The 17,241-nt window shown below is 35.0% G+C and overlaps 1 protein-coding gene across 2 annotated transcripts in view; it reads left to right on the top strand.

The window, feature by feature from the left end:
* Positions 1–17,241, top strand: part of LOC136847642 (uncharacterized) — a 298,736-nt gene that overhangs the window by 191,097 nt on the left and 90,398 nt on the right. For both annotated transcript variants that reach the window (XM_067119383.1, XM_067119374.1), the window contains one exon: positions 9,254–9,329. In XM_067119383.1, coding sequence (XP_066975484.1) covers positions 9,282–9,329 — 48 coding nt within the window. In that variant the 5' untranslated portion in view covers positions 9,254–9,281. The remainder of the gene's footprint in view (positions 1–9,253; positions 9,330–17,241) is intronic.

Below are 17,241 nucleotides of genomic sequence, written 5' to 3'. Positions count from 1 at the left end.
GTATTATATTATATATATACACATATGTATATATGTGTGCGCGTGTGTGTGTTATTAATGAAGATAATATTCATCGCTACATATTCTAATTGTAAGAACGAACGTCTGCAGTAATGAACCCACATGTAGACTTGCCGCTGTCCAGCCCCATTTAAGTGCACAAAATGAGTGACGTTATGTAGTGTTCCGAGCTAGGGAACGTCACTTAAATAAAGCGTAGCGTCACTACCCTCTCTTATTCTATCGTTATTTTTGACGGTGTGAGTACACCAATGAGTATATATATTTATATAAATATATATTTATTATTTATATACATATAGATATGTATATATATGTAAATATGTATATGATATGTATATATACATATACATATATATTTGTGTATGTATGTGTATATATATATATATATATATATATATATATATATATATATGTATATATATATATATATATATATATATATATACACACACAAAATCAGTAATCTTGGCGATGCTACATATTCCTGAAAATACATCTCTTCATTTAGTATGCAGGCCGTAGTAGAATACTACGACATCACTTGAACTGTATGCAATAAATGGACTGAGTTCATTATAGAAACTGATTTGTGAGGCGAGATACTCTGAAAGAATCCGGAAAACAACCCCTAACTTTCTTGTAAAAAAAGTAAGATAATTTTCTATCCTTACAACAAGATCATTTTCTATCCTTACAGCAGTATTACTACAGTATTTTAACATTTGGGGCAAGTTAAATTAAAAAATAGAAGATTGAGTAGTACAACTGCACTTTTTTAAATTTTATATGTTTACTTTGTTCGAAATGGTTTTTTTCCATGAGAGTCAATATTGGGCATTAACCTTCACATTAAGTAAAATGATGAACGGCGGTTAAAGGCATGACCACACGTTCATGCGCCTCATAATTACAAAACTTTTATAACTTCCTTCCAAATGTTTTCTCATTTTGGAAACATACAATTGCTCGCACGCGTGTGTACACATCACGCTTGGGAGCGAGCTCAGACATTCACGCACAGGTTGTACTAAATATATATATATATATATATATATATATATATATATATATATATATCTATATATATATATATATATTTATATATATATATTTATATATATATATATATATATATATATATATATATATATATATATATATTTACTAACAGAATATTTATTCAATAAAAGTTACTAGCTTTCCAGAACTAACAGTCCTCATCGTCAAGTATCCGTCGAATATAAATCTATATATATACATATATGTGTGTGTGTGTTTCAGCATGGCTGTGATCCACCGAAGTTAACTTATTCCCAGGTACATAACTCACTGCTTAGGCCGACAGAGGCTTTTTCAAAACGTGCCTAAAACGTCCCCTACCTAATGGGACAGGCTCTTAGGCGTCTCATTGGTGAGGTGACTGACACCACATGTAGACATGGATTGTTTTGTCATGCTGCATTTCTTCAACTAAGTTACTGGATTTCTTCTGTTTTAGGAAGAAAATAATAAGTTAGTCATTGGGTATGAAGCATAAGACGAAGATTGAATCAGATTTCCAAATTCACTCACAGGTGGATGGAGTTTAATTATTTAGAATATATAATCTTCGGGTGACAACTTCGTCAGTGAGAATTCAGTTTTCAACGTGACCATTTTTGGCGACGGAACTAATACTTTGAGAGAAAGCAGGACAAGTGGGGTCTCTCATTTTCATTTTTTTCCATTTCCCCTTTATTCCTTTTCCTCTTCATTTTGTAAAATTTCAACCGAGTCTTCTCTCTCTCTCTCTCTCTCTCTCTCTCTCTCTCTCTCTCTCTCTCTCTCTCTCTCATTTCAGTACAATTTGCAGCAATCATAAATTCTCTTTTAGTTTTCTGTAAAAGAAAACTATTGTGCCGGGTTTGTCTGTCCGTCCGCACTTTTTGTCCTCCCTCAGATCTTAAAAACTACTAAGGCTAGAGGGCTGCAAATTGGTATGTTGATCATCCACGCTCCAGTCATCAAACATACCAAATTGCAGCGACCTAGCCTCAGTAGTTTTTATTTTATTTAAGGTTAAAGTTACCCATAATCGTGCTTCCGGCAACGATATAAGATAGGCCACCACCGGGCCATGGTTAAAGCACCATGGGCCGTCGCTCATACAGCATTATACCGAGACCGCCGAAAGATAGATCTATTATCGGTGGCCTTGATTATACGCTGTAGCGGCTGTAGAGAAAACTCGATTGCGCCGAAGAAACTTCGGCGCATATTTTACTCTTTTTTTTCTCCCTCATGAACCGCATTAACAATTTTCAATGCCTCTCTTCTATCTTTTTTCAGCAGCTTGCTTGAGGCTTGAGGCTTGAAGTGTGTGATGACAAAGCCCGAACACCAAAGTCTCATTTAAATCTCTTGGATAACGGTGAACATTGTCGTCCTCTGGTAGAATTTCCTCCCGTCTCACTGTGTAAAAAGCTCTTGTATAGTTGGTTAAATTTTTTATAAAAAGCCATAGAAACAGAAATGAAACATAACTAGTTATTTATTTTTATATAAATACTAATCGCTCGAACAGGCCCAACTGCATACTCGCGCACACACTCACTAGCGAGATTCCTTAGTTCGATCTCGATTTAGGCCAGTTTTATAGAAAATCCGTGGTGCCTTTGGTGATCTAAGCAATGCATTGGATATCTGATAGTTAGTCTGCTGTGATGGGTAGAAGGGAATGTGGCTGGCAAACTCATTTCGAAATATTTACTGAAAACCGGAAAATAATACTATTAGATACTCTTCCTGTAATGGAAAATTTGCAGTTTATATATATATATATATATATATATATATATATATATATATATATATATATATATATATATATATATAATATATATATATGCATATATATTTATATGTATATATATAATGTGTGTGTCTCTGTGTGTATTCATGATAATTCATGATTCAGTAAGGAACTGTTATCTGTAAGGAACTCAAAATTAAATCTAATGGTTTGATCACCAACGCAATCCAACCGTCTGTATATAATGTAGATAACGACAAGGGAATCACTACGGCGAATATCACAGTGTGATAATTATTATGTATGACGTAGATTAGGCAATTATGTATTTTGATAAAGGAGATATAACTCGACCCTAGGCCGTTATTAAATATTTGCTGTCTCTGATATTACCTTTTTAAAGATATAAGAGAACGACTCTCAACTTCGTGAAAACTTATCAGATCAGTTGAAGGCAACCGAACTACTATAGTTCGTACTTCAGTACGATAATAGCCAATAATAACTTAAGTTAAGTTACACATAATCTTTATAAATGATAAGTTATATCATCGTAACTGAAATGGAAATAATCATTATCATCATCTCAAAGCAAAAGAGAAATACTCGAATTACAATTACAAATCTAAATGGGAATAGGTCAGGATGCTTTGATTATCTGAAGATGATCCAGAATCCTCAAAGGCACATAGTATTATCATTCTATATGTGGATTTAATTGCACAAAAAATCTACTGTATTTTAAGGTTCACACACGGGACTAATACTCTGCCATCTTCAAGTATAATATCTAATGATATTGGAAATTCCACCTTGTATAGAGAGTACAAGTATGATATTTTATCAGGCCACGAGCGATTATCGATTTTGTACAACGGAAGCAACCCTAAAACGAGAAGGTTCTTGAAATAACAAAAACTGGGGCAAAAAAAAAAAAACTTTTGCCAGAATATTACAGTTGAGGTTACTAATGAGTGGCCTGTGAAAACGGAAAGATTTGTCGCTCAGGAAAATGCCCTATCCTTGAATCTGTCGGTCAAGTTTTGACATTTCTTCTCTTGATGTATTAATTCATTAAAGCAACGGTGTCTTTCCACAATTTAACCAAATTCGAGAACTAGAAACTTATAGAAGGCCCCGATTAGGTCAAAATCTTTTATACTCTCTTCATTGTAAGAGCCAATTACTCCTTAAACCATGTAGAAGTTTTGTGATTACGGGACCTTTATAAAATCGCCGGAGTTAGCTACTGGCGTATGACGAGTCATCTCACGTATACTGCCTCCATAGCTTTAGGTTTTTGTGTCTGTGGATTTCCTTTCTGATCTGCTTCTGTTACAGCATAGAGACGAAGCACAGGTGATAGACGATTTCAAGAAAAGATGACCGCATAATAAATTCAAGTGATCTTGTGAAATAGGGCAGTTGCTATCGTTCCCGGCCTTTTATTTGGATGTATATGTGTTTTAGGAGTGATTAGGAGTAAGAAATGGAGGGTATTTATCTTTGTTAGAGGACTCCTGCGAAACGTTTTGCTGCAATATCACCTCTACACGTCGGCAATTACAAAGACAACGTGTTGAGAAAGAGTAGGAAATGGGATGAAAATAAGGCAAGTTGGAAAGAGAAGTGAAAAAAAAAATTTAAAAAAGCCTTAGAATGAGGTAATATTAACAGGAAATAAATGATCAAGTTGCTAAAAGAAAAAGGAAAAAAGGACGCTAATGGTTGAATCACTCCGTCACAAGGTGGGACTAGATCAGAGAAATAAAAGGAAAATTGTTGCAAAAACCCCAATCTCCTATCTTGCCCACCGTCTTCACAAGCTCCACTGAAACGTGTACTTACGACTCAAAAGTAAGACCTAGATTCATCATGTGCCACAGAAGAAGATGAGATGAATATAATTTAGACTTTTGAAAGGCAGAATCGTCAGCTCTCGAATGACAGGAACTGCTCCGCATTACGCCTACGTTGCCAGGTTAATACTCATGAAGATACCAAACTTATGATGATTTCCTTGACCGTTGAAATTGCCGACACGTAGAATCATTATTGTTACAGCTTCGAACGGTTGCATGTCCGGTTTCCTGTATATTTCGTTGTATTTTTCCATGTTTAAACATCCTACTCTTGTGTTGTATCATCAATTAATTCACGATGAACCCTTAAATCTCTCTCTCTCTCTCTCTCTCTCTCTCTCTCTCTCTCTCTCTCTCTCTCTCTCTCTGTATATATACATATGCATATATATACACCTTATATACATATTATAAATATACACATATATATATATATATATAAATATATATATATATATATATATATATATATATATATATATATCTTTTGTTCATTGATTTTAAGCATTGCTTAAGTTGGTAAATTAGTGAATTTATAAATAAATGAAGAAACGGTCATGATATATAAATATCACGTCTTCAGTCAAAATTCGAGGGGCTTCCGCAAAGTTTACCTTCGCCTTCGAGACGCAAGCAAAATGCAGTTGTATTCAAGCCTATTGAGAGCAAAGGTTGCGCCGGCGACATAAGTTGCAGGAAATGACTAGAATTTATTGGCACGGGACTATCTAATTGAAGCCTACCACACCCACCTGCTTTCCCTGTGCGTGCGTCCGGCAGTTAGACTGAAACTGCTGCGACTCTCTCCATGCGACCGACTTTGGAAGTCTAGAGGTTCCCCGTCCCCACCTTGCTCGTATATATATATATATAATATATATATATATATATATATATATATATATATATATATATATATGCTCATATATATATATATATATATATTATGTGTGTCCAATTCATTTTGTAGAAGCTTGTTTATCAAAGGTGAAGGCTAAATAGATTTTTCACTTTTTTTCTTATGTTGACACAGTATGAATAATAATAATAATAATAATAAAGTATACCTAATTTTATTCATTTTATGATTATGATTGTTGTTACTGTTGATTAGTATTTCAAAAAGGGCCTTTGTTAATGAATTCGTCTCTCCTTTTTCGGTCGACGAAATGTATTTTTCATGTGTCGAAAAAGGTTAAAGTTAACCTCGAAATGAGAAAGTCTGGTTTACTTTCTCTCCAGATTCCTTGATCCATCGTTTCCAAAAAGATTGCTAATAACAGCGGAATCTTTGTCTTTCATGGATGAAAGAAGATTCCCACACCCTGTTATGCCGGATTTCTGGACTTCGTCATAAGAGAAAGAGAGAGAGAGAGAGAGAGAGAGAGAATCTGTTTTTGTTACTGAAGCACAAGAGAAGCGTAGAGAAGAATATAATCGACTTTTTATTGAGAAATGAAGAAATGCAAACATTAAAGGTTTGAGTGATTTTTACATAACAAAATAAAAAAAAGGGATTTTTATATAGCAAAAAGAGATGAAAAGAGAAAAATAAAAGTTGAAGGGAGAGAGAGAGAGAAAATTAAGTATACTTTAGTTTAATTAGACCACTGAGCTGATTAACAGCTCTCCTAGGAGCTGGCCGAAGGTTAGACTTATTTACGTGACCAAGAACCACTTGGTTACTAGCAACGGGACCTACAGCTTATTGTGGAATCCGAACCACATTATAGCGAGAAATGAATTTCTATCACCAGAAATAAATTCTTCTAATTCTTCATTGGCGGTCGGAGAATCGAACGCGGGCCCAGCAAAGTGCGCCGAGAACGATATCGACCGGTCCAAAGAGGAATTATATGAGAGAGAGAGAGAGAGAGAGGAGAGAGAGAGAGAGAGAGAGAGAAGAGGCATTGAATATAAGAGGAGTACTCTGGCTTGAAGGAAATATTGCGACGAGACTTGAAACCTGTCAGCGCTCTTGTTCGCGCGTAAATTTACTTCATCAGAATTCTAGTGCGGATACCTCTATCCATATCGATGAGCATCTCCTATTAACAAGCAGAAATGACTTTTAACTCAAATAAGCAGGAGAGACATTTAATAAGTGTATGTTTTTACCGCTAATGTGAGTAGATAGAAATTGTGAACTTAATTTTGACCTGAAAGTCAAAATATAAATTCTAACAGTCACTGAAAGCTCTTGCATTTCATTCCTGAAGCTCAGAGAAAAATTTTTTTTATTGGAAAATGAAAGGCATAGGACATGGAAAGAAATGGAGATGGTGGTCAAGGGGCAGTCTACAAAAAGACATCCTGGTTACCAGCAATGTAATTTTATCTTTATTCAACAAAAAAAGAAAAATGTTAATGGTCATGCAAGGAGGGTCGTAGCCATGAATGGGTTAAAAGTCTTTTATATATATATAGATATATATAATTTTGTATGTATATATATAATATACACATATATAATTATATATATAATATATATATATATATGTATGTATACTATTTATATATATAATGTGAAATTCAGTCAGAGTCACATCATGCATCAAAGAAGCTGAAGGATCCACAGTGATACACCTGCATACGATGGTGAAATATATTTGTGAATAATCACAAAAACCTATAGCTTTCGTCTATCTTCTTTGGACGAAAGCTATAAGATTTTGTAATTTTTCATAATTGTATTTTAACAACTTATAAATATATATATATATATTTATATATATATATATATATATATATATATATATATATATATATATATGTATATATATATATATATATATACTATATATATATATATATACACATATATATAAAAATATATATGTGTGTTTTTTTGTCTCTGTGTGTGCATAAGAGTGCATTAAATCATTACAGCTACTAAATTTAAACATTCTTATAGACTCTTCCATTTAGAAAAATTATGAATATTGCTTCCAAGTCGGCTTCAAGAGATGGGAGAGCAGATGCTACACACTCAAAAAAATGCTGCTCTTTCGGTTAATGAGACCATTCATATCATTCTTACTGGAACGGTGTGTAATTTTGGCGCATTTCCAGGTGGTCATCTCTCTCTCTCTCTCTCTCTCTCTCTCTCTCTCTCTCTCTCTCTCTCTCTCTCTCTCTCATTGTTTAAGAATCAAAGATTTAAAAAAATTACCAGATGGTACTCCTTAAGATTAGAACATATATTTTTTAAACAGTTTGCTTTCTGTTTAACAAATACTTGGCTTCTCGATTTCATCACATATGCTTGTGGCTACAAACGGGCCCAGATGGGAAACAAATGAAAATGCCATGGGTGGTGTTTCTTTCCCTTCTGTTGATGGAAGGAAGGGGCTTCTGTATTTAATTTTCCAGGAGAATTTAATACTTGTGGTGATCAGCGTATCTAAAAACCGTGAGGAAATCAAGGAGTCATGAGGCCATTAAGGCTACATGCACACACACATATATATTTATATTATCTATGTATGTATGTATATATGTACATACATCTATATATGTGTAAATAGATATGCATAATATATATATATATATATATATATAATAATTATAATAATAATAATAATAATAACTAATAATAATAATAATAATAATAATAATAAAATAAGTTATTGTTAGATGAACAGTAAATTCCTATCTCGTTGACAAACGGTAAGAATCTGTCGTCCTTCTTACAACAATAACTCGCTGTCCAGACTAAACGGAAATCATATAAAACAGACAAGATCGGGCCTCTTCATGACAGAGTTCTAAGTTGTGGAGAATAAGATTCCGCGTTCCATGTCACTAAAAAAAATATTTCAGTGAAAGACGTTTCCGGTATCATAAAAAGAGTCTTCATACGCATCCGGAGGTTGCTTATTATTTTATCAATGAATACTCTTGTTATTATTATTATTCTTATTAAGCACTAATGTGTGACTTTTGATAACCTGTCGGATACAGATAGTAAGCAGGAATCCCAAACATTGAGAACTTGCTTGAAAGGAGTGGAGATCAACCCAGCTTCCCCGAAATACCATAAATTGTAAGAATCTTTGGGATATTTTTTTATTTATTGTAGACTAACTCATACATGAGTTGAAGGAAAATTACATATTATGATGCAGTTCTTGTATAAAGTTTCGGAATAAATTACGAGAAGTTCTTACGGCCATTAATCTTGCTATTTACTGCTTTATGTTCAGCCATTCCTCAGTTATTTTTTCGATCATCAAAATGAAAGTAATTACAGCATATAGTTGAGGTGCTTCTCCTATGAGGAAATACCGATACTGTCACACACTCATACTCATCATGTATAAAACACAAACACACACACACACACACTGGACTATGCAGGTGAAATCAGATTTATAAATGGGAAATGAAAGATCCTTTTCGGAAAATTGCAGACCTTAAAAACGAAAATAATAGCTTAGCCATATAATTTACTTATGCACTGATAGTCAAGTTTTAAGAATAAGGACTGTTAGTATATGAGACAGGCTTTTCTAGTGTTTTGTCTTATTCTTTTATTTGTTAATTCGTCTGACTGATCGCAACGTTTTTTTGTCAGGAACGAGGGCGAAGACTTCATTTTTACCATGACTCAGGACGGAAACCAGTTGGAAAGACATCTGCTGCTGTTGCTGGTAAGTACCCAAGTATGTAAGTTGACGGTCCATGAACTAACTCTCTCTCTCTCTCTCTCTCTCTCTCTCTCTCTCTCTCTCTCTATAAACGCTCTTGATATTAGGTCGAGCACGCTGGCTTGGCTGAACTAACTGTCATCAACAGCAAATGACCTCACATACTATTGACTCGAAGCTATTTTGCTTCGAATCTGATTCCAAAAAACAAAGAGAAGAATTGTAATTGCTGTGGTTAGAATGATATGGCATAAGTTTCTCCTCTCGTGTAATTCGTATCAACACATAACCAATTACAAAAGCCTGTGTTATGCATCTAATTGTAAATGAAAGAGAAAGTAAGGTTCTTTAATTACAGTGGTTAGAGAGGCCTTGTTACTCTGCTCACATCACGATAGAGGCTTTTGAAAGGAGTCTGTAATAGGAGTGGTCATAATATTTGGTTTTATAGCTATGCATGCTCAAAGGCTCTCTTACCTAAACAGTGATAGCATCAAAAGCCTACTTACTTGGTTATGTGGTACTTAAGATAAAATGCTGATCTCTATTCCAAGGTATGTGGCTCTGCTTTTCGTAGCTCTGCTATATTTTCATAGTAGATTTATATATATATATATATATATATATATATATATATACTGTATATATATGTATATATATGTAATATATATACAGTGTATATATATATATATATATATATATATATATATATATATATATATATATATATAGAGAGAGAGAGAGGAGAGGAGAGAGAGAGTAGAGAGAGAGCAAACTTATATGAGCTTTACTAAATTGAAGAAATCTTTAACAGCACAGAGAAAAAGTATCTCACCTTAACGTTCTTTGCATCATTTCCTATCAATGTTACGACAGGTACACAAACTCCCATATTACCAGTGAAACTTACGGTTACGTGCCGATAATAGAAGGGGGTGTTTGAGTCCGAAAAAATGGGGTGGGTGTGTTGGTTGTATTTGATCCATTAAATGATTAAAAAGCCGGAGGAGGCGAAAAGGATCCGGGTACGTTCGTTGGCAAATTTTCGTCCCAAACCCCTTTCGTTGAGCTAAGAGCGGCCCGCTCGGCCCCGATTCGGATAGGCAAGGGACATAAATCACCATAGATAAGGGCCTCCTTGATAACAACAAGAGCCAGGTACTGTAAGGAGTTGGAGAAAGATTGCCTCTATCGCTGATTGCCTCCAAGCTCTTGTTTAAAAGTTTGCTCGCCTACTACTTCATGATTTGGTCTTTGAAATAAAAAAAAAAAATAGAAAGAAACCGAAGCAAGAAGTCTAACATTACTGACATAGTTTTCTAGAAGCTGAGTCACTGTGTGGCTCAAGATGATAAATATCCTTAGATAAATTGATAGAAAATATGTGTGTGTGTGTGTGTGTGTGTGTGTGTGTGAGAGAGAGAGAGAGAGAGAGAGAGAGAGAGAGAGATTGAGAGGATAATCCTTTCTCGTTAAATAAGAAGTGTATGAGTGATGCACTATAGTTTTTTATTACAATTTTTTATACTAACTATGTTATATAAAGTCGTTGTGTACTCCTTTAATTAGAAGTAGCCATGAAAGCACAGAAATAATATTTTTGCTTTACTAAGCCTTTTTCACTCTTCATCTGAAAATTATGTTGACCCCGTTATTCTAAATTGGCCATAATAATGTAAGGTTTAAGATCCAGCTATCCTGTGATTATAAGACCTAATAAGACGGTGTGAGATACAATATGGTACAATGAGACATGAAAATCCTGCGGCGTTTAAGCAGATCCACCTACTTTTTAATTTTCCTCTCAGAATATAATTATTCAAAAGCTGCGATAACCTCCCGTAAATTTCTCGCCTCTTACACGGGCTCACGCTTGTAGATTGTTATTATTACTCAGAAGATAAACCCCTGTTCACATGGGACAAGCCTTCAGAGGCCATTGATTTAAATTCAAGCTTTCAAAGAATAAGGAGTTCATTTGAGATAAGTTACAGAAGATAATAGGAAATACAAAAAGAAGAGATCAGTTATTAAGAAAGAAAAAGATAGATTAATAGATAATAATATAAATATAAATTAGTGAAATACAAGGTGAATTGTTTTAGGATGGTAATGTTGCGTTGTATAGCGTCTTCGCTTGCAGTATTTACGTAACTCGGTGGGTCTAACCTCATCTTATGCTGTAATCCCGCGAAGGGGAAGCGACTTGCGCCTGTTCTTGATAATCCGTTTTGTTTCTGTTGGCCAAAGAAGTACATTAAGCACATGGCGGTTAGTTGCATCTAGAATAGGAGGAGGGGCATAGGCCCAACAACCTCATCCCCAAAAAATTGTTGAGAAACTGGAAGGTCAGCAGTCTGTCCAAAGAGGTGTGTGGTATATATATACAACATACATAGTATGCATAGATATATACAGAATATATATATTATATATATATATATATATATATATATATATATATATTATATTATTATATAATATGAGATTATGTGTATGTTTGATTTGATGTCTATGGTTTTGAGATGTCTTTGTATTTACAGATAACTCTTATGTTCTGTATTTTGATATAATTTTCAGCTATTTCATATGTTTTTGAAATTTGACTTTGTAATGTATAATCATTCATGTTTATAACACACCATGTTCATGGAAGTTACAGTTTAAATTCAGGAGAGAGAGAGAGAGAGAGAGAGAGAGAGAGAGATATTTTGAACCATCATCAGATCACCACATCCTGTATTGACACAAGTGTTTGGGGTGAAGGCAAAAAGGCAAGGGCCACGCTGCTTATCTTTGACATCTTTGACAGTTCTCGGCCAAATGCTTTATTTTATGTTTATCATGTGTTTCTGTTCCATAGTTATTATCTTTTTTTATGCCTTATTATGTTTTCCGTAATCTGAGTAGAAAGGATAAGGAAGTGAGAGAGATGAAGTTGGCACGATGACAAGAGGTTTTCCCGTGGGTCGCAAGTTGCTCGCAAAATAACTTTCTATGTATACAAGTGTCCAGTCCAAAGCAGGATAATGTCAATCATACAGATAAGAGCCCTGGCATGTTTTCTTTCAGCTTTTGTATACTGTATGTATACTGCACATGTATACCTGTATGTATAATGTATGTATACTTTATGTATCATGTATACTGAGAGTGGAAGGAGAAATCCGTTCAAAGACTGCAGGGACTAATTAAAACCACTTTAGGACCCACCATACATCTTACAAAGCGGGAAATCAGAGAGAGCTAGGAGTTGCCTTGGGAATTCAAAGATAGCAGTTCTCTCTCTCTCTCTCTCTCTCTCTCTCTCTCTCTCTCTCTCTCCTGTCTCTGGTTCAGTATTGTGCCCAAGGGCATATAAAGTTGGTTATCCTCCTTCCACAAAACATAAGTTTTGTAAATTCACCCACAAAGTGTACACACTTTGTAAGAATGATCTAAGGGTGTTTATATTGTGCAAAGCATTGGGAAATGTGTTTACCATTTCTGTTGAAGAAGGTAAGATTCTTACTTGATATATTTTGTACTGTTATTGTGATAGAGAATTATTTTGATAAGGTGAGTTCAGATGCCTTGCCCTTTGCTACTAACTACATTTTACTAAGTGCAACAATTGTGACTTGGAGTGTTGTCCTTGAGGGTTTTAGAAAGAAGTGAGTTTAGCTTTTTTTTTTTAAAGTGAAGTTCCTCTTTTGAAAGATTAATATAATCTTTAATCATATTTAATCTTAGTGAAATTGCTGCTGCATATTTCCATTTTTGCATATTTCATTCTTATGTGTTTGTGTTTCATATTACTCACACAAGTTGAAATGTTTATAATTTCACAATATTTACCCAAAGTTTTAGATTAATAGCATTTTTGTTAGTATACTTTATTATTGAGATTTCAGTGAGTGCTTATGCAGTCAGTGATATTTTAAAGTGAACTCACTTATGTTGGGCTTAGTAATCAGGTTATATCTAAGACTTAGAGTGAGAGAGTTAATGGTTTAATTTACTTTAACTAAATTGCTTTCTTGATAATTAAAGTTCGTGAATTAATCTTGATTAAGAAGCGTTAATGACTTTACTGTTTATCAAGTAATAGTGAATCTTTTTGAGATTAGAACTCTGTTATAACTTTTGAACTTAAATATTTGTCTGTTTAAAGTTTTAAGAAGTACAGTGTTTCATTTTGACCACTAGTGTTAGAGATATTATGAATGATGATATCTGTCTAGTTTTCCTTTATCAGGTGAAATAGAACCAGGGAAACTGTTATAGTGTTTAGTGAAGTGATGCCATTTCCATAGTCTGTTTATAATGTAGTAGTTGTTACTCACCCACTAACTTGATAAAGTTAGATCGATTTTTTCAAGTGATAAGCAAGTTTTATGATCACTGTACCTTTGAGTATGCTGCCTTAATATTTTTTGTTATGTGGTTTAAGTGTCTGGCTAAAAATTAAGAACTTTTTTGATTCTTATTATTTGTGTAATAACCATGTATTTGATCACTTTGTAACAATATATATATATATATATATATATATATATATATATATATATATATATATAACATTCTGAGTATCCCCTTCTGAGTGAATAAGATGAAGAAATCATCAGCTTTTAATCCACGTTGTGGAACGAAAATAAATTTCTGAAAAACAAGGGCGTTATCCACTGGGCCATACAAGTCTAAAAAAGTGCATACTGCGAGTTTTCCCAACTTCCCGACTCAAAGTGATTTCATTCAATTTTCACTTCGAGTGAATAAGATAAATCATCAAGAACGATCACGTGTGGAACATAATTTCTGACTCACGTCGGGATCGAACCCAGGTAACTGGTGAGGGCGGTATCCACTGGGCCATACAAGTCTCTTTAGTTGGAACCTGAGAGCAACTACCAGGACCCTGCTTGCATACCAGCGAGTTTCCCAACTTCCCGACTCAGCAATGACCCAATAGACAACATTTCATTCGAATTATCCCTTCCGAGTGAATAAAGAAATCATCAACACACAATCACGTGTGGAACAGAAATAAATTTTTTCAAGTGAAATTTATTTCTGTCAACGTGATTGTTTGATGATTTTCATCTTATTCACTCAGAAGGATAAGTTCGAATGAAATGTTGTCTATTGGCCATGTAGTCGGGGAAAACTCGCTGGCAGCGCAAGCAGTTAGCTTGCCAGGTAATTTTGTTCTGTGTTCCAACTTCTTTAGACTTGTATGGCCCAGTGGATAACGCCTTGCTTTTTTGTCCCGATGAGTTCACTCAGAAGGGGATAATTCGAATGAAATGTTGTCTATCATTAGAGATTGGGGAAAATCGCTGGTATGCAAGCAGTTAGCTGCCCAGGTAAATTTGGTGCTCTCAGGTTCCAAACTTTAGACTTATGGCCCAGTGAATAACGCCTTGCTTTCCACCTGAGAGACCTGGGTTTCCGACGTGAGTCAGAAATTTATTTCTGTTCCACACGATTGTGTGTTGATATTTCTATCTCATTTCAGAAGGGATAATTGTAATATTGGGTCATTGCTGAGTCGGGAAGTTGGGAAAACTCGCTGTATGCAAGCAGTTAGATCACTTGGGTTGCTCTCAGGTTCCAACTTCTTTTAGACTTGTATGGCCCAGTGATAACGCCTCTGCTTTCCACCTGAGAGACCTGGGTTTGATCCTGACGTGAGTCGAAATTTATATATATATATATATATATATATATATATATATATATATATATATATATATATATATGATATTAATGGGTAGTGTGTGCGTGCGTGTTTGTTTATGTAATTGATTATATATATAAATATGTATATACATGTATGTATGTATGTAAGTATTTATGTATGTACGTATCAGCAAAGTTTTCCCGGACTAGCGGCGTAATTCCTTCTTGTTCGTGAGGTGAAATTGATTTTCAAGGGATCTGCTTGATATTCAGGTTGCCTCTACATAACAGTCAATGTAACTGACCTTTACGCTTTCTTACCTCAATAAAATCATTAGGTCGCCGACCCAATTACTGCTACCGGAACTGTTGTGTTATCTCCTGCCAAACCACTTAGCTCTTTACCACCTTACTCATTACCTGCCATCTAAGGGTCATTTGCTTGGCCCACCTTGATAACGGGCTTTGACCTTTCGTTCACCTTTAAGATATCGAGTTTGTTGTTCTCGAGATACAGCGCTCATGTGATGGTTAGCGGAGTGAAGAAAGTTGTCGAGAAGTTAAAATTCGTAGGTTAAAAGACTTAATGAGGATCTTCCCAAGTTTTTTTTTTTTTACCAGTCACAGAATTGCTGTCATACCAAAACGATCTCTGAAAACGTTTACAGCTTAAATTTTTTCTCCATATGACCACCTTCTGTTGCTCTTAAATCTACGACAGACAGAGTAGTGTCGCATGGTGTTTTTAACCAGCCGATCTTATCTGCGTTCTCCAGGTTAATGTTCGGGACTTTATTTATAAGCTTTAGTTGATGGTTCAGGATAGAAAGGTATACTGTACGCAGCCGATACTACTCATGTTGCAGTTATTCCCTCCCCAATAATAAAATTTTTTTCTTACTATCTTCAGATTCAATTAATTTCATATTTTCTGAAAGAGTTCTGCCCCTTCTCTATAAATACGCTTTAAGACACCACATTCTACACAGAGTGATTTATAGCTATTAGGCCACATTTTCCATTTACGGTGTAATTCACAATGGGTTCCACACACAAAGAATTAGTACAAAATGTTTGGATAAAGTTTAGATTCAGTGGTTTAGTCAACACTGCGTGATCTGCTCAGAATGCAAATCAACTGATGGAAAGGCTTAACAGGTAACCAACATAACACGAGGCTTTATCCCGCTCTTTCACTTCTCTTTTCTTTCCTTAATATCGAGTCTTGTATCTCCCTCCCCACTCAAGTAGCTGGCTCTATTCCATCCTTCATAGCCTTAGACGTAACTGTGTGGATAAGCCTTTGTAACGGTTCCCAAACTCAGCACAGGGCACACTGTGACACGGGTCCTGCTTCAAACTTACCTCCAAGATGCTGTCTTCTAATATCCCGGGAAACGGATGAACGCATTGCGTATATATACAGTATACACCAAAGTGAAGGGATGATGTAAATAGTTCCTTGTCTCGTTAAAAACTGGTCGTTGCTCAGCGTTAGGAAATCCCAGGACCATGTAAGCCGGTCCTGGAGAATCCCAGCGCCCGAATATAATATCCGACTACATCGTGGCCAGCAGATCAGGACGAATAACTTGTTTTGGTTTTCCCGCTTAGCAGACTAGAACGCGTATATCCTAGGCCTAGCCTAGGAGACGCTGAAGACAATAGTATCACTGTCGATGAAAGTAGTATGGGAGCTCAATGATCATTTACATGTATTCTTCCTTAGAGGTGATTACTGAATGAACAAGAAAGAAACCATAAAGTAAAGTTCATATGCATCTCATGGTCTAGCCAACGTGGGTGGCGCTCAGTTCCACGCCAATTATACTGTGATCCATGTGTTGTTCATGACAGATGACGTTGATAAGAGATAAATGGGACGTGAACAAAAAGGACGCAGAAAAAGGAAAATTACGTATATGATGCATGCACACATTTAGAGAGCGTATACACACGTTGAGAACGTGTGCATACGCTCTTCTAAATGTGTGCATGCATAATTATATTTGCTTAACGTGTATACGCTCCTGAATGTGCATGAATAAATGTGCATGAATTTTCCTTTTTCATGCAAATATATGCATGCACACATTTAGAGAGCGTAGGCACACGTTCTTAACGTGTGTATACACGCTCTAAATGTGTGCATGCATAAATGTGCATGAATTTTCCTTTTTTGCGGTAAACATTTCAAAATAGACGGAATGATGCAAATCTTGCATGTATTCGTAGTGAAAAAATTTTGCTGAGA

This window comes from Macrobrachium rosenbergii, chromosome 2, assembly GCF_040412425.1.
Source record: "Macrobrachium rosenbergii isolate ZJJX-2024 chromosome 2, ASM4041242v1, whole genome shotgun sequence".
Lineage (NCBI taxonomy): Eukaryota > Metazoa > Arthropoda > Malacostraca > Decapoda > Palaemonidae > Macrobrachium > Macrobrachium rosenbergii.
This window is presented reverse-complemented; position numbering and strand designations above follow the sequence as displayed.